Source organism: Hippoglossus stenolepis, chromosome 3, assembly GCF_022539355.2.
Source record: "Hippoglossus stenolepis isolate QCI-W04-F060 chromosome 3, HSTE1.2, whole genome shotgun sequence".
NCBI lineage: Eukaryota > Metazoa > Chordata > Actinopteri > Pleuronectiformes > Pleuronectidae > Hippoglossus > Hippoglossus stenolepis.
Genome location: NC_061485.1, coordinates 8,989,369 through 9,010,553, shown reverse-complemented (window position 1 = coordinate 9,010,553; position 21,185 = coordinate 8,989,369). Strand labels below are relative to the sequence as shown.

At 39.2% G+C, this 21,185-nt stretch overlaps 2 protein-coding genes across 2 annotated transcripts; one reads left to right on the top strand and one right to left on the bottom strand.

Moving 5' to 3' along the window:
* Positions 1-1,566: 1,566 nt before the first annotated feature.
* On the bottom strand, positions 1,567-16,043 carry itcha (itchy E3 ubiquitin protein ligase a). The gene is made up of 24 exons (XM_035152271.1): positions 15,904-16,043; positions 14,801-14,871; positions 13,920-14,061; positions 13,321-13,445; positions 12,361-12,492; positions 11,796-11,844; positions 11,443-11,621; positions 10,983-11,211; positions 10,110-10,205; positions 9,716-9,890; positions 9,435-9,504; positions 9,220-9,304; positions 8,033-8,161; positions 7,613-7,685; positions 6,972-7,043; positions 6,777-6,865; positions 6,392-6,551; positions 6,159-6,292; positions 5,805-5,945; positions 5,547-5,667; positions 5,330-5,434; positions 4,966-5,062; positions 4,793-4,865; positions 1,567-4,263 (listed from the first exon to the last, which is right to left on the bottom strand). Exons 2-24 carry the CDS (start codon positions 14,823-14,825, stop codon positions 4,164-4,166), a joined length of 2,601 nt encoding a protein of 866 aa, XP_035008162.1. The 5' UTR covers positions 14,826-14,871; positions 15,904-16,043; the 3' UTR covers positions 1,567-4,163.
* A 705-nt stretch (positions 16,044-16,748) lies between these two features.
* On the top strand, positions 16,749-20,211 carry bloc1s1 (biogenesis of lysosomal organelles complex-1, subunit 1). Its single transcript, XM_035153040.2, has 4 exons — positions 16,749-16,955; positions 17,063-17,135; positions 18,251-18,383; positions 19,138-20,211. The coding sequence occupies exons 1-4, from the start codon at positions 16,895-16,897 to the stop codon at positions 19,246-19,248; spliced, it is 378 nt and encodes a 125-aa protein (XP_035008931.1). The 5' UTR covers positions 16,749-16,894; the 3' UTR covers positions 19,249-20,211.
* Positions 20,212-21,185: the final 974 nt, after the last annotated feature.

Genomic DNA, 21,185 nt, shown 5'->3' with positions numbered 1-21,185 from the left:
ACAAAATATTTTTAAATCACGCCACATTTATCAAAACACAACACTTTTACTTTTTCTGAAAAAGTGGGAACACAGTTTAAATGGTTTGAGGAATAATGTAATTTCTAACAGGCCAAGTTTTGGAAAATTATTCTGTCTTTACTGATAAAATACAGGTGGAATATTTCCATGAGGTATTTCTACTTAATGTTTGTTTGTGTGGTGCAGCTATAGAGCAAACCTTCATTAATCCATTAGTCATTCACTTATTGCATATTACATAATGTGTGAATATATACATGTGAGACCAAGAGAGAGCGTGCAGACACATTTTGTGACACACATCAGAGAAATGTACGGGAGATTAGAAACAGGTTACGAGAGTCTGAGCAGACGTTTCAGAAAAGAAAAGGTGTCTTATGTCTTATTTAAGATATCAACATGTTGTTTAGTCATTTGTCTGAAATAGAAACACTCCCAAGTTGTGTACAGCTGCTACTGATCCTGCATGTTTGAAGACTGTAAAATGTCTTCACATCCTCTATTTAAAGTGAATGTATTAACACCACAAAGCAAAGTGTATTGAAGTTCAAATACAGAATCAGTTAAATATATTTAGGATATCAAAAGTAAATGTATTTGTATTACTTATATCTATATAAATGAAATTTTAGTTAACAGTATTATGTTACATGATCACGTTTATTCTATGTTGCATCTGGTTGGGTTGGAGTTGTTTCTATAATATTTGCATTACATTCTATAATATGATTTCTGCTTATAAGAAACATTTTGATGTGCAAAGTATTGAATATTGTTGTTGAAGAAATGTAAAATTAATAAATAATTCCCTCTGAACAGTTTGCTGGAGGTTTCTTCCACTAGTGGAGTTTTTTTCTCTCCACAGGGGCCAAAGTGCTGCTCATTGTGGGAACTGTTGGTTTCTCTATCATTTTTAAGATCTGGACCTGTACATGTTATGATTTGGCACCTAAAATTGTATTCAATATTTCCCTAACATCTGCTTACCTTTTATTCATTTGTTTTTTATTCCCATGTATTTTGTCAAGCACTTTGTTTAGATAAGTGCTAAACAAATTAAGTTATTAGTGCCCTGTATATTTCGACACAAAATCATTAGAAATCACAAGTCATAATTTAAAAAGATTTATTAAGCATACATAGGCATCTTTGAGTTCACTTTGGGAAAGTTTTCAGAGTGAAAATATTCTATATGAATAGAATGGGACGAAGAGACGGTTAATGTCTGAGGAAGGGTTTTTACTTTGATAATTTGTGGTGGTCCCAACTGGAGAGGCTCACGTAAATCTCAGTACAAGTGGACTAATTAAGGGTTTATACATAAAGTTGTATTTATTCTTTCAGGGAGACCAACAGGCAGGTGCACAGTATTGTTGTTATTTCCTTTTTCCAAATGCTGGGAAAGCATATTTTTTCATGTTGCAACAGAACAATATGAAAAAAAGCTGTTGCCTTATGTTTATTTGAAGAAATATTCAAACAAAAGTATTTAATTGCATGTAATATAATAAACTTTGAAATAATTAGTAGACATGACAACTCACCTACAGGAGCCCAGTGTTAATATCATTTTATTACAGTTTTTTTCCTCAATCAATCCAGTTCATTGTCACATGAAACCCATTCTCCAAATAAATAGTATTCCACCACTGACCTTCACTTATCCAAACAAAGCTTCAGCTTAAAAAAAAAAAAAGAAAAACTATCAACATGATTTACAAGGTAATCGTCACAACTAAAAACACCATTTTGCATATTTCTATACATTTAACTGCCAAATGGTGACAAACACAGCAGTGATTAAAAACAGTGAAGTGGTTAATTCAGCCAGTTTTGAAAGTCAAGGTGCTACGTCACTAGTTGTAATCTGTCAACAGGTTCAACATTTTAAATCACAATTATTTATAAGATAATAATCTCTTTACAAGCCGGGGCACTGGTAGCTACACACGGAGTTTGTAGGTGTGTTTGTATATTGAATCATCGCCAGTGAACGAATCCAGGCGGTGTGATGCGACTCATCTGACGCAATTAACTATTAAGCCAAAACTGGTATTTCCTGAGGGTCAGTACACCTGTCAGATCAATGATGGAGATTAAATCAGTAAAAGAACAACCAGCATATTTTGTATCAGCCTCATGAAAAGAAATGGTATGAAAAAAAAAAGAAAAAAAAAAGCCTTTTGCATTTAGCTGGAAACTGAAGGGAACGCTGCTGAAATTCAAATTGTATTAATGAATTTTCAGAGATGTGGGATACATATAGAAATTTCATCATGTAAGGATGCACCACGCCACCTATACACAATACAGAGCAGTTTACTAGCGTTTAAAAAAATATCACATTACAATTCATTAATTTGGCTCCGTTCATATTACCCAACAAGACCCATGAATACACAGTAGGGACACAAGTTAATATCGTGTATGAATACGAATCCATTATTGTGATAGGCCTGGTAAGAAAATCTTTCAAATCCACAGTGATGAAGCAGGTCTAGGAATTTTAATACCCGATTATTTAAAAGTGCCTAAAAGGACAAATCAGTATTTTAAAAAATAACAGAAACTTAGTGGGTAAAATACAACCGATATTAAATATGTTATAATTCAGAGGATGTAAATAACTGTTGATGACTTACACTTACAAGTCAAATGGTTTACATAAAATTAATGAAAAAAAAAAAACTTTGGTGGATCGATTCCATAGATGTTCGATCAAAATCAAACTCCTGAAACTAAAAGAAAACTTTGTTGTTTGACATTAGTGGAGCTATTTTTGGAAAAAGACATGAAATGATCTATCTCTGTACAAATCTTAATACCTCACACCCTATAAAACTAGGGATAATTACTATTATATTAATTCAAATCCTACTGATCAGTTTAAGCTTGCAACTCAAGGGGGTCCGCTGCTTGTGTCAACTATATGCAAGGATATTTACAAAAACTGCTTTAGTCCCTTCACGAGTACAAGTTTCTGTGTCTTAAATCAGTGATCTATGATGCTTAGTTCAGGATAACTACCAGAGAATTGGCTACCAGTCCGTGGGCACATGTCGTTATTTATTTGTCCAAATGCTCCCACATCATCAGTGCCAGCTCGTAACTATCAAGAGACTTCCGCACTCATAAAGGGAGTTTCTATTATGGTCAAACAGGCTGATGTAATAATACACAGCACAGATTTAGGGAAGGCAAAGTTCATCAAAGCAAATCACATCCGTAGTAGTTTCACCATATTTCATGTTGGGAATTTAACTTCAATATTGTTATTAAAATGATGAAACAAATCACTTTTTGGCTCTATAACTGGCAAACGTTTTCTACAAAACTATTGCACATAAAAAATACAACCTTTCTTAAGAACAATCACAATGGTCTTACTGCTTAGCTATGTTCAAAGTTTGATCTCATTATCATTAAGTTAACAAATTAAACCTGTAAAATAATTATTACAGTTAGCATGATTATAATTATAAAAGTTGTTAAAAGAAATTTCACATGTGCTATGGGTCAGTCCAATCATGTGGAGAAAAATCATCCGTCCATCCTTTGGAAAAGGAAAAATTAAAACAGAGTCTGACAGATCCAAAACCATATATGTGCCCTTTGCGTCGCTTTGAGATATGAAGCTTTTTATTTCAAGTCAAAACACACAAGTATGGTTCTTTGCTCTGAAATGTTTCGTTCTGCATAGACCCCGAAAAGGCGGCTGCTAAGAAGTTACTACTGCAGAGATTCACGGGTAGCACATGTAGAAACTGCACTTGCGTAATGCGCAGCGAGTGCAGACATGACAGAGTGAGAAAGGCGTCTCTCTTCTCTTCCATCGCCTGATGATGGGCTGAACAGGGATGAGTAAGATCATCTGGATTAGGGAGCAACTGATGCGTGAGAAGTGAAACAGGGTGAGAAGGATTCACTTTAGGTCTTGTGTGATGCAAACTCAAGTGAAACTGTCTCACTAAACAGCTCAGAATCAGCTGTGGCTGCATATGGCGATGTGGACGTAAATAAAAAACTTGTTACATCCATCTACCAGTTATTAGCAGCTCCTGGCTGCAGGCAGAATCTGTTGGAGAGTGCTCTCGTCTGAAATGGCTCCTCCAGCCCTTCCTGCAGCTCCTTCTCTTATTGCATCACTCCTGCCCAAAGCCTTCAGTCTCTTCTATGGCGAACATGAGTTTCTCCTTCATCTGCTCGTAGCTCTTGTAAGGAGGGAGGTCCAGACGATTAAAGCTACATGGAGAAATGAGAGAGAAACTTTATCTTGGATTCAATTTGTAACCTCTAATCATAAAACAAAAACAATGTAATGACAATCAATATGAAAAAATGCGATGATGAATTTTATTAAAAATTTTAAACAAAGATCATATTTTACATATCAAAGATTATTACCCTTATAATTGGTTTAAAACATACAATATCTGATGATCAAAAAAGGCTTTGACTTTCCTCCCTGTTCAATGTTGCCACAATAAAATTACCTGGTTACTAAACCTGCTGAAAGTGCTGCATTAATTATGTATGATGCTTCATAAAAACATTCACTAAACAAACATTCTAAATTGGGATACAAAACTGCATTCTTACATGCTATTATACAATTCAAAAACCTAATTAAAGATCAACAATAAAGGAAGGGTTGAGAGTGAGGTGAATGAGAAATGACTAAGAGGGTTTGGTCATCAGGCCGGTTTGGATTAGGTATTTCACCAAACACTAGAAGTAGAAGGACGTGTGCGGCAGCAGACGCAGGTCTCACCATGTGTGGCTTCGTGGAAGCCAGTTGTCTTTGCCCACTTTCTCAATGCAGAACTTTTGGGGACCGTTGCTTCCTGTATAAATTAATAATCATAAAGACAATTAAATAACATACTGTACCATCTGTGTGTAAGTTTGTGTGTAAGTGTGTGTGTGTGTGTATATTTTAGTTACCCAACAGGTCAGCGAAGCCACCAACAGGAAGGCGGCAGGTTCCTGTGACAAACTGCAGCAGTCTCATCCTCTTTTCATTGTCCATCTCCTTCACAAACTGATAACAGATTATTCGATGTTAGTAGCACTTAACAAATTCTGGATGACACACTTCAATGAATCAATAATACTCCGACATTGCCATGTTCTTTCTTTATTTTATCAAAATGTTTGTACATTTTTGGAGCCACTGAAGATAGTTATGGCTGTTAAGAAATCCCCAAACTACTTTTATGAGAAGGGATAAATCTGTAATAGAAACGGATCTTACAGTTTGACTTGAACATTGCAGTCTGAGTCTGTGCAACAGGACATATGTACCAACCTGCCAGAACCAGAGAATCTGCTTGCTGCTTCGGGCATAATGCCGGTAGATTGTGCTTCGCTGCCAGTCCACCAGGTCGATCTCCTGCATTCCACACAGCATCACCTACAGGCAAGAGGGAAGCAACATCTTTATTGGATGTAATCAAGTGTTTTTTCAAAGGATACAAGCATCCCAAATAGTTTCCAGTTTTAATAAAGGTTGGATAGAATAGTACCTCTAATTCTTTAGCATCAAAGTACTGAAGATATTGTTGGGGCAGGACTTCATTGAAGCCCTCAAAGAACGCCTGAGTCTGCTCCTCCACACCTCTGGACAGCCGCCACTCTGCCACCAACCTGAAGACAAAGATATGAAGATCAACACAATAAACTCACACAGAGTGAAGAAGAACTGTGACTGCACTAGACAAAGTGAATGTAATTGAGCAGGATGGAGACAGATGGTGGGTGACAGCAGAAGGACGGAGCCGTACCTGATGTATTCCTCCTTGTTTTCCTCTGTTACTTGGACGTTCCCTCCATCTGGTTTCAGCTCATGGGTGGTCACCTCCCCCAGGATCTCCTTGTCGACTGAGAAGAACATCTCCAGACCACACTCCTCTATGTTATTATCCCTGCAGGCCAGAGAGTTGTCATCAGTATTAACAAGTTAAAAATGTAATATATCTTGATGTGTACATTAAATATAAAAGGTATAAACTAGGCTACATCACAGCAGATCACCAACAAGCCAGTTTAGCCTGAACTTAAGCCCTACCCATCATGCACATGGCCTTGAGCTACCCCCCCACTAACTTGCACATTACAGTTTGCTTCCCCAGACCTACTTGATCCATATGAGGGAGTTGTAAAACTCTGGATCTATGGACTCAAGATCTTTGAGAGCAAGGGGTTTGTTCAGGATTCGCTTGTAGAAGGGCAGAGAGAAGCCTGTGTCGATGAACTTCCCGTGGAACAAGGCCTGAAAAGGAAAACGAAGGAGTGATGAGATGTATTTCATTATCACCTTGTGTCTAAATATTAATGTGCACGGGAGTATGTTGACAAATAGTGCATTTACCATGGCAATGAAGCGTCCTATGAACTTGAAGTACTTCAGGTGATCAGGGTTGATGTAAGAGGCCGGGTTGATCTGCAGACAGTAGTTGTCCTTGCCAGCATACTCAAACAAACAGTACATGGGGTTCAGTACCTCATGAGACAGCAAGAAAAACCATTCCCTGAAAAAAATAGAACCGCAGAGGACAAAAAGAAGTTTGGGTGAGGTGGTTTGCAAATCTTGCAGATCAGGATAGAAACCATCACAAGATGTTACGCTGTGATTACAACAGCTTAAGTGTTTTGTAAGGTAAGGGTGGCATCCAAAATGTCACAAATGAAGACAAAGCACACCTAATGAGTCACACAATCAAATGGAACTCAAGAGAAAATTCAGTGGAACTAACCTTGCCACACCACCATAGTCCAAGCCCTCCTCCCCGGGGAAAATGATCCACAGTCTCCGCCTCAGATCTTGAGGGTGGAAGCTCATGATCTGTGAATGCAGATAGAGGATTAAGACAGTTCCACACCAGGAGCTGACAGGGCCGTGATGTTCAATAGAAAAACAGAGTGAGGGGACGGTGAGTTCAGATCATCACCTGTTGAAAGGAATCCTCAAACAAGGTTTTCCTGCTGACGGTAATCTTGATGTGCTGAGCCATTGACATTTGCTAAAAGGGAATGAAAACATTAAATATATATTATATCACTTACATTTTGTATATAAATACTTACATTTTAGATAACGTGTATACTTTGTGCACCAGCAAACTAGTTATGTACATTATCATATCAGTACATATATATCATAGTAAACAACGCTGTAAATTTTGCTGAGCAACAGCGACCTCTGCAGCCACTAAAAGCTAGTGGCTAAACGGTGGATATTCCCAAACCAGAAGTGCTGTCGCTGTAAAAAATTCATTTAAAAAAAAGTTTCTTTGCTGAAAATCGGACATGAATGCTAGTTTCTAGTAACTTCTAGTCTTTTTTTAAACTGATCAACAGCTCAGCATCACAGTTGTGTATCACAACAACAGTCATTCAGGGTGCACAGTGGATATGAAAGAGGCACCGTTCTCCTTATTGCAGTAAGCATATCATTGAAAAGATTTGAAGCTATTCTTTTAAGGTAAGTTGGCAACATTTTTTAAATGAAAGTAAGTTGTATAAAGTTATTTTGAGAACCAACAACTTTATCATGAGAGATGAAGGATGTAAGCACCAGTGTTGCACGTACCTGACACCAGAACCTGAAGTATTGCACTTTGGCTTTAAAGTCCCTGACATAGGTTATCTGTGGCCCATTCTCACTGTGGAAAAGATCAGAGGGAAACTCATCAGATAAACAAAATACATTTAAATAATGTGCTGTATAGGGTTGATGCACATTGGCCTCTTCCTAGGGTTTTTCAGGTTAACACTGACCACAAATGATCATCATGAGGATCAGCTGACATTACACTGATCTGATTTAAATGTATTTAAACATGCACTAATAAAAATCTTCATCTACTGTCGTTTAATTATTTACCCTGGGTAATGCAGACCATGGTGAATATATCAAATACATAGTTCTAATGACTATAGGGCTCAAGCTTATTTAAATAAAAATACACAGAGAAAACCGCTGTGAGCCAGTTTACACCAGATAACTTACAGTGAAGATTTCCCTGTGCGAGGATCAATGTAGGTTGTGGTTCGTCTGTTGTGGTCCACAAAGTACGGAATGCCATCCACAGTGAACCTCATCTCCCAAGCCTCTGGCAGAGGTTTATCATTCAGCAGCCTGAACAATACAAGAGGGAATATACATAAAACCAACTGTGTGACATTACAAGTGACTCTGGGGAACTGAATATATATAAAAGTGTCCTAGTAAACAAGCCAAATACTACACAAGTTAGTAAGACCATCAATATCTTCACATTGGAATAATAGTTTGCAATATATACATTATATGTTCCTTAAAACAAATACCTTGGGGTTTGTCAATATATATTTCATTCAATATAATTCAAAATCTTTTACTAATACTTAAATCCCCAAAAAATCTTTATTCATTTCCATTTGAAAACAGAATACAGAAAATGTAATCCTCAGATTTACATCTTATTTGAAAGAATATAAACTAAGAAAGATTTAAAAAAAAGATACCCTTAAGATATATAAAAGCAACTTTATATTACGTAACACTCATTAACTGGTCAAGTAAACAGTGTTTAGTCAGATGCTCTTTACTATTTGCACCATTAACTTCCTCCTTTGTACCAGTTTACTAATGATTCATTGTAAACATTCATTGGAACAGTTTAGAGCAATTATCCTGCAATAAATCATTAACACCATGTTTAAAAGCAGTAATTTATGTTGAAAACGCTTGTTGTTATCTTCAACCTTTAACATTTTGTATCATCATAACTTCTAAATTACTTGAACGTGTTTGTGCCCAACTACTGGACATTGTTAACAGGTCTTTAGTCTCCCGTTCACCTGGTTGGTTGATATGTTCTCATCCGGCCAAATTCTCATGGTCGAACAATAACTGTAACATTAATAAGTTCTTCTACTTCGACTAATCAATTTGAAGAGTAGATGCAATATCTATCACTCAGAACCCTGGACCAGCTAAAACAGATTCTCTGAGCTGAGCTGCATCATGAATACAGACACCAAGTTGGTGACAGAATAGCGCCTCTCACAGGCAATAAGGCAAAAGTACAGTTTAGGTAGTTATCCTCATTGACAATATTACACACCACTTAAATGGTAGAATAATATTGCATCAGTATGACAAAGAATGTCATTGTCAAGATGCACACACACATTAAAAACACACACGCTCACCCTTGCCTCCTGGGGTCCTCCCACTGTGTCATACGAGTTGGATGATGAACAAAATACACTCTGCCATTGGTGTCTGTTCTCTTTTCTGACGTAAAAAAAAAAAAGAACGACATATTTTCGGCAGTATTCATTTACTTTAAAACATATCTACTAAAACATCCCTTTTTTACATTTCAGTGACAACACCTAAATGTCTAAGACTCAGTGATATTTACCCCAACCATGTGGCAGAGGTCCCAGTGGGTCAAACTCTTTATTGGCTGTAGTTGCCAACTGGTCTTGGAGCTGAACAAGAAAGAAAATGTGACACATGTTGATTAAGACGAAACGAAACAACTGCATTTACCAATTTGTATGAGGCAGTTGCTCCTAATCTATGATACCCTCAAGAGGGCTGTAGTTTTATTTTGTAAAAAAACGTGAACAAATGTTACAAATCTTCGAACTGTGTTTCATGAACAACAAAGATATTGACTAAGATTGTGATTCCTCTCACCCCATAAATGAACCTCTGGTTAAACTGCTGCATGGCTCCCTGCAGCTGGCTGCGCTGGTGCTGCCACTCCTCATAGTTACGCACTGACTCCTGTGTGGGACGTTGCCACGTAGTGGTTCTGGTTATGTGGTCGACGTAGTACACTCTTCCCATCGGGTCCACCCTGCGCTCCCACCTACAGGAAAAGGTCAGTGTTGAGAATGTTGGCCAAATGGCAAATGCACCAACCTGATACAGAAACACAATCTGTTCAAGAACTGCGACTACATCACAGACACTAATTCTAATGTTAAGAAATGTAAAAAATGTCTGTCGATTTTTTCATTATAATATGACTGCACACTAAAACAGCAACAATCACATTAGTATTGATGGTATCAAAGATAAGTTGTACCCTGAAGGCAGCGGGTCAGGTCTCTCCCAGGTTGTCCTTTTCTCAATGTGATCCACATAGTACATCCGACCGTTTTGATCCACCCTTTGCTCCCACCTCCACGATTCAAACAAAACAGAGAGCAAATCCAAATCGGAATAAACAGGTTTAGAAAGGAGACCAACAGCAAAAAAATATATTCTATAACTGAAAAGGAAAATAGGACATGTCGTTTCCTATCATGCTCTATTTAATTGTGTTTCGCAAATCTCACCATTTAAGGTTTTATTTTTTATCATTTGGTTGAGACTTTATGTTCTCGACTTGACACAGATGCAGGGAGGGAATTTGCATCAACTCAACACAAACAAACATGGAGGAGTGTGAATATCACTCAGAACTGGCTAATTCTGAACAGGAGAGGGACAAATACCTAAAGGTGTGGCTACTTCTGTCACTTGGATGTGGTTATGGTGTGAAAAGGATGACAGATCATTAAACCATACTTTGCTGGTCCACAGATCAATAAACCATACTTTGCTGGTCCCCACAACACACTAACACCACTAACCTCTTTTACCAAATACGCAAGAATCATGTCAAACCATAGAGAGTGTCTACTGATAAGAGAAGTACAGTCAAGTGTTCAAAACAAACCCAGACTCCGACATTACAAGAGACTGTTGTCTTTGACATACAATATGGAAAGTGGCAGCCAATGTAGCTTCTGCAAAAGCATCAAATCATAACATTGATAGAGGATTTCACAGAAAATGTGCCATGTCATGATCTGCATTGTTATCTTGAAATCATCTATATCAGGATGAGGTCTTGGTCATATTGAACAGCCCTACCTATTAATTTTGAAAAACAGTGAAGCAAGTGTCTCTTTACCCTGGTGCCAAGGGGCCGTTGCTGATGGGTGTGACTCTTGGAGTTGCAGCAGCCACAGCAGCTGGCGCTGTGGCCTCTGGTTTGGGACCAGATGCTGTTGGTGGGGAAGTTGCAGTCGCTGCCCCCGAGTCATCCTGCTGATCTGAACCTCCACTGGCAGACACCTGAGAGGAGCCATCAGAGGCTGGGGCTTCACTCAGCTCGCTAGGGGAGGAACTGCTAGAAGAGGCTGTGGAGAGGAGCAGGGTCAAGGGCAGAGGAGAGAACGAGTAAGTGTATGAATTAATTAGCTTCTTCTCTGATTGCAGGATTAACACACGCTGCTTCTGTATACAAAAGAGGATCCAGAGTATGTGAGAATGTGAAAAGAATGGTATGTTGTATAACTAGAATGTTCAATGAATGAGGCAATAAATTGGAAAGTCTCTAATGTCACTTTGATATCTCATGCGAATCCTACTTGGTGAGGCTGCAGGTCTGCGAGGCGTTGGAGGAGGAGGACGGTTTGGTCTGGGAGGACGCGAGCCAGTGGAGCCCCCTGGTGACCGCGGTGGAGAAGCAGTTCCATTGACAGCATGACCATTTGGTACTATTACCCAGTCCTCAGAGTCACTGGAGGGAGACGTGTCTCTGCTTGACCTGGAGATCAAAATGCAAATATTACCACTTACGTCACTCTACAGGCAGAGTATGTTTTTTTAACCAAAAGTAAAATGAGATTCATGACTCATAGGCTTTTGTATTACCAAACCCCTGAACCGATGATATGCACAAACAAGCATGTATGAGTCTAGAATTAAAAGTCTATTGTACCTGTTTCCAGTGTCTCCATTTTGTTTCGCAGTTCCATTTTGAACAGCAGCTAGAATGACATAGAAAAAGAAAGCAACTGAAATGTATGTAAACAATGTTACATATCGCACCTCTGATTATGTAGCACAAGTATGTCATCTAAACTCACTCACTGGGACGGCAACATGCCTTCTTGTTTGGTTCAGTGTGCACAAGCAAAGACGGCATGACAAGAGGTCTTCTAAATGGCAATATAACTAGAAAAACTATCACTAACTATAACTATAGCAACCATGCCCATCTGCCCACAACAGAAAGCTCCACAGCACGCCACCAAACTCAGAAGATTTACATTCAGCCATTAAATAGGATCAACAGTTGCCTATTAAGTAATTTCGTCATCAGTGTCAGAATGAAATGTCTCGGTTTGCATTTCAGCAGAAGTTGATGACTGTGAAAGTGATTACGAATGAAAAAGGAAGAATCTTGCAGTAGACTTATAAATTAAATGATTTTGGATTGTAACTGTGGTCAACCTCGTGTTTCTTGTTGTGTTTACCTCTGTATGTGTCTGGTGTTTTCTTACCATGTTCTGTCTCTGCTTGGGCCAAGGTTTCAGGATCCACCTGCATGCCGTCCAGACAGACCGACAGGTCACCTACGACATCCTTGGGGTCCCTGTCGGAGCTCAGCTGCAGTGTCTGCACCACCTCACACACTGGGATGGGGACGACATGTTGAACACATGAACTCATCACTCAGTAACAGAAGAAACAAAACAAAAACACTTGCTAGAGTTGCCCTGAAGTAGACACAATGTCCCATGTATTCATGCACTTCCTCCTGACACTATTTTCAGCCCTCGGGGAGTATGGGACTTTAAAGATGGCAGTATCTCTCAGCTCAAAGCACTTTAATCACATGAGGCAATGGGGCCAATATGGACAAGACTTATGTCACATGTTTGTGGGTGCTGACCAGGTCTGAAGGGGAGCCATTGTATCTAGTTATAAACACACTCGGAGCAAAGAGGAGGTCATTAACTTAGGTGAGGCCTCTATCTCAGTTAAGGTTGTTATGCTTATCAAAGCCCAATAAAGCATTCCCATAACAAATACCAGCAGATATGCACTCATGTCCTAAATGTGCACAACGTCTGCCAAATATAACATGCTGCTGATAGACATGGACGCACAAAACAAATATTGAAAGTGAGATTACAAGGGATATTACTTTGTTATTATCCTGAAATATATAAGCCTGCAGTGGGAGCTCTTTCCTGATGACCTCATAATGTTCTGTGGGAATCAACCTCCCCCTGAGCCTGGAACTAATAATGCCATATTCCACTTCTTCAGCAATATTTCTCATTCTAGTAACTACAAACAAAGCACAATATATCCAGACAGCAGAATAAGATCCTAGTTGTCTAATGTCAAAAAGTGTAAAGGTTAGTGAAAAGTTATAAATATATTTGATTGATTTTCAGAAAGACAAAAAAGGAAGTTACAATTAGAACAGCCCATAGAAAGTAGTGTGAACTCACATTTCAGTTCATTACTCCTGAGGGTCTCAAGGATTTCCAGTGTGGCCATCCCCAGCAGGATATCAGCCTTCAGTGTCTGGTGGCTCCAAACACGAAAGATCAGTTTGCTGACCGGAGTCACAATTCTGTAGAAAAGATGAGAAGATGAGCCGAGAACAAGATTAAGGATGATCTGCACAACTGCTCGTTGTCAAATAGTTAGCTTTGAGGAAATCCATCAGTGATGGTTGTGGTATTATCTTTTGTATTACAAACTGAGTGAGGGCCACAGTAAAGGGCTAAAACTTATTCTATATATTTGAATTAGTAATCACTGCAATGGAATATGTTTTCAGTAGAACCATTTCAGCACTTTTGAGCTCTCAGGTAGGAACAACAGACATGAAGATAGTGAAGTGATTTACTAAACACTTAATAAATTATTGTGCGATATTTTACTTGCAAAGCAGAATTAGAACTGTGTAGACTCAATTGCTATTTTAATGAAGATAGATCCGATATTGGTCATTTAATTTAGTTTTAATCATTAACATTTCTATTATGGTCTATGAGCCATTTGTTGAGCTGCTTCTGCTCCAAATGACGAGAGTCTTACTTACACTGTGAGAGCCTGCTTCCATTTGGGACTGTGCGTGTTGTTGCACTTCTCTGTCTTCTTTGACTGGCCGTCCACAGCTACCTCAACATACGGACTGGGGCCGAACCAGTTCTTTTTGTTTTCCTTCAGCCTGGCTGAAAGCACTAGAAAGAAAACAGCCGCATTTATTAAAACTGAACATTTTACTCTTTATGAAGTTAGGATTTATTGAAGGACTGTTGTATATGTAGCATTAAAAAGATCCTCCAACCAGCTAAATCCATTAATGTATAAGTATATACAAATCCCTACTTCCTGTGACCCCCACTGAACACAACAACAGTCAGTGACAGATCTCTGAACCTGCTTTTAACTACAAAATCTGAACCAACTTTGGCAGCGACTATCAAAGGGCAATGATTAGCTGCCAAGAAAGCTGTTGTAGGGAAGTTTGTCTGACATTCAGTCCAAAAGATCATGTCCGTAGCTGCTTTTGTTTCGCTTGTTGTTAACACACAAACCGTTCTCAACAGGAAGTAACAACAAATCATCCGCTCTCTAAGGCAAACACACAAGCGGAATGAAAGGTGGGTGCAGGCGATATTGATAATTGTTGCTACACATCCCAGTGACGCACTCATACAGGCCCCACACAGACACTCCCCTACACTACACAACTCGAGACAGTCAGACAGACAGCCCTCTCCACAGTTAGTGACTGATCTGTGACTCGCATGCAACCCACACATCTACCTTTGCCCCAACACTAACCGCAACCTGCAAGTTTCCAAAACAAAAATCAAACGACCCTCACCACTGCAACTTTATCACTTTGTCACACTTGTTTCCTAATTCTTGTTGCGAGACAATTTTACAATTCTTACAATAACAACAACAACTTACCCGTGACTTGCAGTTGGGCCTTCATGGTTCATCCATAACACTGCAGCCTTGTTCGGCTGCACCTGCGACAACTGCAACCAGGGACAGCAAATGTTAACATAGGACACTTCATGCAGGTGAACTGTTTGAAGAGTGAGCGGGCATGTAGGCTGCTCAGGTAAACTGTGGAAACCATAATAGCCTGGCTTTACCTACAATGGCAACTATGGATTAAAAAGTAAATCCAACAAAAACAAAAGGGCTGTAGTTGCCTTTACAGTGAATTAGTGTTTCTACAGCCTTAAATTATTAATCCACAATAATATTTCAGATGAATTTGCTGTAGTGGATGAATTTAATTAACTTATTTTGCACATATTTTTGACACATCTTCCACTAAAAGGCAGCATAACTTGATTCACTGGCCTTATCTTGCTCTAGAATCACTCGCTGTGAATGTGACACCTCTGTTGCCGTGTCTGCTACATGGAGATGTGAAATGTCATCGTTCAGACAAACACTGCGTCCTCAAGTAGTGATTTGTGTCCAAACTACGTCAAGAAACCACCGAGTACCTTCCATAACAGGAAATCCCTTCCGTAACTCAGCCACTATAAGCCTCACTAAACCTGCCTTTGTGGAGCGGAACAAGTAGATGGGTTAGCTCCACTGCTGCGGGCAGGCCGGGTGGGTTGACACCCGTAAAGACAGATTATGTGGAAAGACTCAGACAATCAACAGAAAGTTGAAGAGGCGACATGTTCCCCCCGCTGCTACCTGCAACGTGAAAGGCAGCTGCTCATACAACATGTAGCTGTGCGCGTTAGCAGCGGGGTTAGCCGAACAGGAGATTAGTCGTCAAGACAACTTCAAACACCACGTTCCACCGGGACATTGTTGTTGTATTATTCACTATAAGGATAATGGGGATGTTTTGAAGTGTGTATTTCGAACAGAAAGTGTGAAGTTCCGCCACCTGGAGCAACTTCGCTCGGCCGACCGTGAGCTTTAGCATCAAGTGACGTTACTAATGCTAACAGCAGCCCGCTAACTCATTAGCTCCCACCGTCCGCCGGAGGAAATCGTACATTTCTCGCGAAAGTGACCGACGTGGCAGTTCGTACCTGGTGTGAGAAGACGACGGGGAGACACCGACACTTTTCGTTTCAGCGATAACTAGACTGTTGACAGGGAGCCGCCTGCCATCATCAGCGCGGAGTCGTGTTCCGTTAGCTAGCACAGGACCTGCTCTTTCCGGTGCGGCGTTTCAAAACAAAGGAATGCAATGCTTTAAGACGATGCATTAAACTGAACATTAGCTTTGAAATTTGAACTATTTATTGGTTTGATCTTCTGGAATTATTACTCACAATTTTTAACAGATAGTTTAAGGTCCCAACAATAACAACCATCGATAAAACAGAAATGCTAATAATGAGCGTATCTCTATGTAGAGTTATCACCGGTTACAGACCTAGATTTAGTCATTTTTTATGACACAACGGTTGTTTTTATTCAGTTATTTATTTGAGGCACCTTAACTGCGTTTTGAAATGTGCAATATAAATAAAATGTATTATTATTATTATTTGATATTTTCTTAGTAGCAGTATTAGTCTTAGTGTTAGAGGTACCAGTAGATGAATTACCATATATTACTAGTCATAGATTATTTGCATTATAAGCGGTATTATTGGTAGTATTAGTATTATAAAGGGTCAGTAAGATTGAAGGGCATTATTGTCACTTGTTCCCACTTTTATTTTGAAGGCTCAAACGGTATGACGTTGGAACAGATACATACGTCACCACAGGATAAACTTTTACGATTAAATAATAAAATAAATGTCGCTCAGTTTCACTAAAGTCGTATTGTCGGTCTGATTCTAACGCTGTTTCATCGTGTTTGTAAATAACACAACTATGACGAGATTACACAGATGATGACGCACGCCGCCATCTCTGGACACGCCCACATGTGACATCCTCTCGGGCGGTCTCGTGACATCGGTCAGCTGTTTAGCATCCAGACTCAGTCCCGGGTTTTAAATGTCGTGTTATTCTGTTCAATTCAAGAGTTAAACTGTTCTGAAACCATTTCCACGGCCGCTGAGGATGTTGTCTCGACTGCTGAAGGAGCACCAGGCCAAGCAGAATGAGCGGAAGGAGCAGCAGGGTGAGAGGCTGCTTCCTGTTAGCTCCGATGCTAACGAGGCTAAAAACAAAGCCCTCGGTCGTCTCTGTGTCTGTGTTGACGACTTGTTTTTTTGTTTCCTTGCACAGAAAGACGAAGGCGTGAAGCCATTTCTGCAGCCACCAGCCTGACGGAGGCCATGGTGGACCACCTCAACGTCGGGTAGGGACATTGTAATGGATGCTCTGCTGTGGTACTGCGGTCATGTGGTCCGAGGTTTGTGAAAGACCCGAGCAAGCTGTACTTTGAAAGTGGATTTCTCACAAATTATAGAGTAAAATCTTCTGAAACTTGACATATAGACAGTGAAGGTCACAATGAACAAGAGTGAGGTGAAATATCTGTGTCACCCCTCAAAATAATATTCCAAATGAGCAAGTTATGAGTGCCATAATAAAAAAATGTGCCAACTTTGCCTTTCATTTTCATAAAAAACATATTTTTAATAATCCATTTCATTATACTTGTTAATGTCTAGTGTGGGAATCAAATCAATCGTCCATAATAAATCTCATTAAACTTTCACCGTTTGTCTTCGGCCCTGTACCCTAAGACCACAAATAGACCGACCACATGACCGCAGTGCTGTGCATGGTACCTCACACATAGCCAGTCCTGCTAGTAGTGATGAAGATGATAGATGATGATGAGCTGAGGTTATGGACATGTTAGGATGGGATACGTAGTCACACTCCAGTTACTCAGTACCCATTTGCTGTCACAACATAACACAACACAACAGAAGCCATCACTTAATTTTTTATTCATTGGCAGTGGTTGAGTACTGCACTCCAGCTTCTGAACCAAGTACATTGAGTTTGTACTAAAGAATTATTTTTGCCTGGTTCACTTACAGATTTCAGTCAAGCTGACCCATCCAGGGTGCCCCACCCCCACCACCTCTTTCTGAACCGATAAAATAAAGCAATCTATTCCTGGCAGTGTGAAATTGTTCCAGTGAGTGAGAAAACCACAAATACTACATTGAGATTGTGAAAGTTGTGATTAAACCAAGACAATCAGCTTAAAGAACCAGAGTCTAACGCAGAGACCATTGTTGTGTCGCTCCTCTGTGAGAAAGATTATGACCAAAATCCTTTAGTGACTTGAAAAGATTAAGACTTATTTGAATATTGCCGAATATCAGAGGATAAGTGGACAAATTAATGGCTTCTGCGTATTTAGTACAATTTCATTCTCACATGCCACAGTATATATATAAAACACAATTCTATATGTTAATGTATTAACTGTACTGCCTCTCTGTTTTACTGTAGGGTTGCTCAGGCATACGTAAACCAACGTAAGCTGGACCATGAGGTGAAGACTCTCCAAGTGCAGGCGGGCCAGTTCTCCAAACAGACTGCTCAGTGGATCAGTATGGTGGAGGGCTTCAATCAGGCCCTTAAGGTAGGATACACCTTTTCAGGAATGTATTTATATAGTATATAAGCTCTGTATCTTATGTATACTTTATTGAACCGGGAAGGTCCCATTGAGATATAATGGCTCTTCTGCCATGGAGTCCTGGTCAAGGTAGGCAGCAAAATTAGATAAAGCCTTAGTTGTAATTTGTTCCTTGCTCATCTAAAAAAAAGGAGTTTCTGCCACCTAATGTGCAAATATATACTTAAGAGTTTTAACAATATCACTTTTTATAAGCATGTAAGTTTGGCAGTCGAATCATCTCCTGAGGTGCCTGTGTTCCTAATAAATAGAGTTGGATTCTCTAAAGGATATCTGGACCCACATTCCACATATCAAATAGCAACATTAAGTATGACCCTGTCACGCTATAAGAAATTCTATGATTCAGCTTTAATATAAAAAAATATATCACATACTTCAGATTTAACCATATTTACTGTCTTATCCCTGGGTGCACCTTGTTAAATTAGCATTTTTATATACAATGCTTTATCATCTTAGCTAAAAGCAGGTACATTTTTAATGAAAGGGCCTTGACACTGAGATCTGAGTGGATTCGACAGGTGGTAAAATTCATCAATGAGTTGCTTCCTCTGCTGTTTTCCAGCTCATGTCATCCTCAAATTGATACATTTAAGCTTGGAGTTGTTAAAGACTTGTCTGTTGCTGCTCCTGATGATGTGTTAGACTGGTAAATGGAAAAAAGTGTCCACCGTTGTCCTCTTCTTTTGAACAGGAAATTGGTGATGTGGAGAACTGGGCGCGGAGTATTGAGATGGACATGAGGACCATTGCCACAGCTCTGGAGTACGTGCACAAGGGTCCGCTTCAGTCTGCTTCCTCATAAACTACATGGGAAACACTGGGATGAAACAGAAATCCACCTGAGCCCTGTCACAGAGATGCCAGCAGCAGGGACTCTGCTCATATGCACTCTCTCTGATTGAGCTAATGCTGAGGATTACTTTGTGCAGAGCATCACTGCTTCAGTGGGAGCTACAGTATTAACCAGGGCGACCACACAGTGATGCTGGAGTTCAAAGATCAGAGAGTAAAATGAAATAGGTCTTGAATCTGTGACTTCACTTGACGAATAACAGGAAATGGGTAATTGTGTGGAAAAAACTTGAACATTATGGAATTGTAAAGGTTTCGCATGTAACAACTTAGTATATTCTTTTAGTGAAAGGTTCAAGGGGCCCTGCATCGCCAACTGTTTCATTGTATGGAGCATAGACTGTAAATAATGATGGACGACGCGTCTCCACTTTTTCCAATTGTAAAAAAAGTGAATCTAAAATATTACAGATACAGGTGCCGCCATCTTGTGCTTTTAAAATCATTTGGAGCTAGAGTCTCTTCAGTAGAGATCATCGTATTGATCTCTTGACCAATCATGAGTCAGTGTCAGCTGTCAATCATGTCACTTTGTTTATATAGCATCAAATGACAAATCAAAATTGAGCTTATTTGAAACATGAACACTTGAACATACATCAGTGTGATAAGAACTAGTTAAATTGGCAGGATATGGAGGAGGTTGGGTTTATTATAATGCAGCCAGCCACCAGGGGGCGATCAAGGTGATTTGTCTTCAATTTGGGGAGCTGTCACTTCGTCCATATTTATATACAGTCTACGGTCTGTTGTATCTCCACAAAGCATTTTTTAAATGGGCCTTGTTTCAGCACCTGATACCTTAAATATGTCTATTTTTATTTATTTGATGTCTGTGTATATTGATGACTGCTTAACGTTTAGTTACCATTTGGTGATGGAACATTTTATTTTTAATAAAAGTTGAGAATGATGTTGGCATTTCTTTTCTTTCAATGAAACTAAATTTATTATCTATAGCACAAAAAGTGTTTATACATGAGGCTTCACAAAGAGTTTTTACAGATAAGGACAGAAAAGTTTACATGAAGAACCTGATTTGTAAGACGTTAGTTTAATCTGGAAAAGGATTCTCCTGTCAATATGTACAGAACCACATTTAATTAAATGCTAACTAAACAAAAAAAACAGTGGGAGGCCAGATCAGATAATGAGTGTGAGAATTTGGAGGACGGTTTAGTTACGGCTCTTACAGAAGTGGAAGATGAAAGCAGAGTGACAGTGTCATTTATATTGTGCACAGAGCTTTGCAACAACCATACTTGTGAGTCTATAAACACAATAACTGGTTAAATATTTGCCTGGCTCTGCTGATTCAATTCAAGGAATGTGTGACCTGCGAGAGAAAGTTATATCATGAAGCCCATTTACATAATTGCATGTTCTGTAACTAATTACACTTTCAATTCACTGCACCAGGATAGAGAACAGGAAACATAAGCCTTACCACGTCATATGTTATAGAAATACGAGGCTTGTTCATAGTCTCAGTGTAAAAATATCTAAAGCAACAAGTTACAGTTTTGTAGAAGCTGTAATTATGAAGCAAAAACACTTATCATTATTGCAGCTTGGTTTTATTGGCCTAATGTATTGATAAGCTACAATACGCAGTACAGTACAATGTTTACAGTCCACACTCTGAACCGTAAGCTCTTACATAGTATACAGCATTTATTGTTAAGGCTTGTAAACTAATATACTGGGTCACTGAATTCAATGAGCCAATGAGATTATACACATTTTTCAGGGTATACACAACGTAGGATAATCACAAACATAAAGTATGTTATGCCTGCATGTACTTGGAGAGGAAAAATCAGGCTCTGAAAGTTTTGGCAAGATTTCTTCTCAACTATTCGAGAGAGATTTTTTAAAGTAGTTAAT

Excerpts from the sequence above, each read along its gene's own strand:
- bloc1s1 (XM_035153040.2), top strand. The coding sequence starts at position 16,895 with ATGTTGTCTCGACTGCTGAAGGAGCACCAGGCCAAGCAGAATGAGCGG. Across the intron at positions 16,956-17,062 it reads TGAGCGGAAGGAGCAGCAGG|AAAGACGAAGGCGTGAAGCC; the intron begins GTGAGAGGCTGC and ends TTCCTTGCACAG. Across the intron at positions 18,384-19,137 it reads GCTTCAATCAGGCCCTTAAG|GAAATTGGTGATGTGGAGAA; the intron begins GTAGGATACACC and ends TCTTTTGAACAG.
- itcha (XM_035152271.1), bottom strand. The coding sequence starts at position 14,825 with ATGAAGGCCCAACTGCAAGTCACGG. Across the intron at positions 7,686-8,032 it reads CGCACAGGGAAATCTTCACT|TGAGAATGGGCCACAGATAA; the intron begins GTAAGTTATCTG and ends TCTTTTCCACAG. Across the intron at positions 4,866-4,965 it reads TGGCTTCGCTGACCTGTTGG|GAAGCAACGGTCCCCAAAAG; the intron begins GTAACTAAAATA and ends TAATTTATACAG.